Consider the following 1,646-nt stretch of genomic DNA (forward strand, 5'->3'; position numbering starts at 1 on the left):
TTGTGCTGTCACTGTTTCCCTGTCGAGCTGCATTTTTTCACAAATTCAATCAAAGTAAAAACAAATGTCCGAGAATAATACAAAAGATATCATAAACAAAGCCTTTAAAAAAAAAAGATCCAAAAGATCCATTTGAATTCACTACAAGACCACAAATGTGCTTGAAAGCATTGGTGATTCTGTATTTTAACAGCTTGTCTGTCTTTACCCACATATTTACACGTACAAAGGCCTGCTAGAGAACCGTGCTGATGGTGTCAAAGTCCTTGCTGATCTGAGAGCTACTGGGCAGTGACTTGAGGTACTCCAGGTGCCTCCTGGCATCCTCCTGATTGTGTCTCACATAGTAGATGACGTAAGCAATCACCATCGTGAACCATCCGAACATGGTGACAAACATGGCTACATCGGTGGTCTTGTGGTGAAAGTTGCAGAAGTTGATCCCTGAGTCCAGCACCTGGATTACCGGCTTGCCCGCATATTCCTCCTGCACCGCCGTGTGGCAGATGACCTCGTTCACCGTCTCGGGGTCCAGCCGGAGCTCTCGCAGGACCTCCTGCAGCGTGCACTCGCAGTGCCAGGGATTGTTCGAGAGGCTGATCTTCGCTCGCAGGCGAGCGAACGCCTCTTTGGGGACGCTTTGGATGTGGTTGTTGGATAGATCCAGAACGAGGAGGCTGTCGGAAACGCCTTGGAATGCTCCGACGTCCACCGTCTCGATGTCGTTGTTGGACAGGTCCAGCTCCTGAAGGTAGTGCAGTTCTTTGAAGGCATGGTTGGGGATGTGGGTGATGCGATTCGACGCCAAAAGCAGGACGACCGTATCCCTCGGAAGGTCCGACGGGATCCTGTCCAGGTTGCGGGACATGCACTGGACCACGGTCAGGCTGTTCTTCTCGATGCAGTGACAACCTGCGGGACAAGCCATCGCTGACGTACTCGCAAGGAGTAATCCGAAGAGCAAGCCCCACGCGAGGCCGGTGGCGTTGAAGATCGGGAATCTCCAGGGCATATCAGGTCCTGCTAAGTCCTGCATATTTAGCAGTGACCTCCCAGAAGTCCTGTCAGGCAAAAGCTATCATAGTTTCACCTGATCTTCAGCATTAAAGGGGATAATCACTGCCTCATTAGCTTTCCAAATGATCAGTTTATTCACAGACACATAAGGGCTTATCTCCAGATAATCCTTTAAAATTGATTTGGGAGAGTTTTATATAGTCTTTTGAAACGTAACTCACATGGTCTCATCCAGAAATTGAGCTGCGGGTGGAACATATTCCAGCAGAGACCTGTAATTTCAGGTGCATTGAGAGGAGGTTGAAAGCCTCAGAGAGCAAGGATCAGGCCAAATAATGCGGGAATCAACACATCATGTTGCACTCTGAAAGAAGAAAACAGAAAAAAAAACAGTGTTACTCTTCAAAAAAGTCAAAAAAGAGGAAAAATGAAAAAAAAAAAATCCTCCTTAAATGCAGCAGGTATACATGTGTACACAGTGTACTCTTGAGGATTCAAACCAGAAGAATCTAACCCGACAGCGAGTCCCGCTGAGATAAGTTACTCACTAAGATCACAGGCATTTGAATTTGTCTTCCCAAAATGAGCAGAGTCAATGTTGACAAAATGTGTAATGAGATTACTCAGAA

At 46.9% G+C, this 1,646-nt stretch overlaps 1 protein-coding gene across 1 annotated transcript; it reads right to left on the reverse strand.

Annotated features, from left to right (window-relative positions):
- Positions 1-235: 235 nt before the first annotated feature.
- lrrc3 (leucine rich repeat containing 3) lies at positions 236-1,362 on the reverse strand. The gene has a single exon (XM_030111467.1). The coding sequence runs from the start codon at positions 1,034-1,036 to the stop codon at positions 236-238; it is 801 nt and encodes a 266-aa protein (XP_029967327.1). The 5' UTR covers positions 1,037-1,362.
- Between the last annotated feature and the right edge of the window lie 284 nt (positions 1,363-1,646).

The sequence above is a fragment of the Salarias fasciatus genome, chromosome 16 (genome assembly GCF_902148845.1).
Source record: "Salarias fasciatus chromosome 16, fSalaFa1.1, whole genome shotgun sequence".
NCBI classification, from domain to species: Eukaryota; Metazoa; Chordata; class Actinopteri; order Blenniiformes; family Blenniidae; genus Salarias; species Salarias fasciatus.

What these genes read in the sequence shown, in the direction of transcription:
- lrrc3 (XM_030111467.1), bottom strand. Translation starts at nt 1,036, where the DNA reads ATGCAGGACTTAGCAGGACCTGATATGCCCTGGAGATTCCCGATCTTC.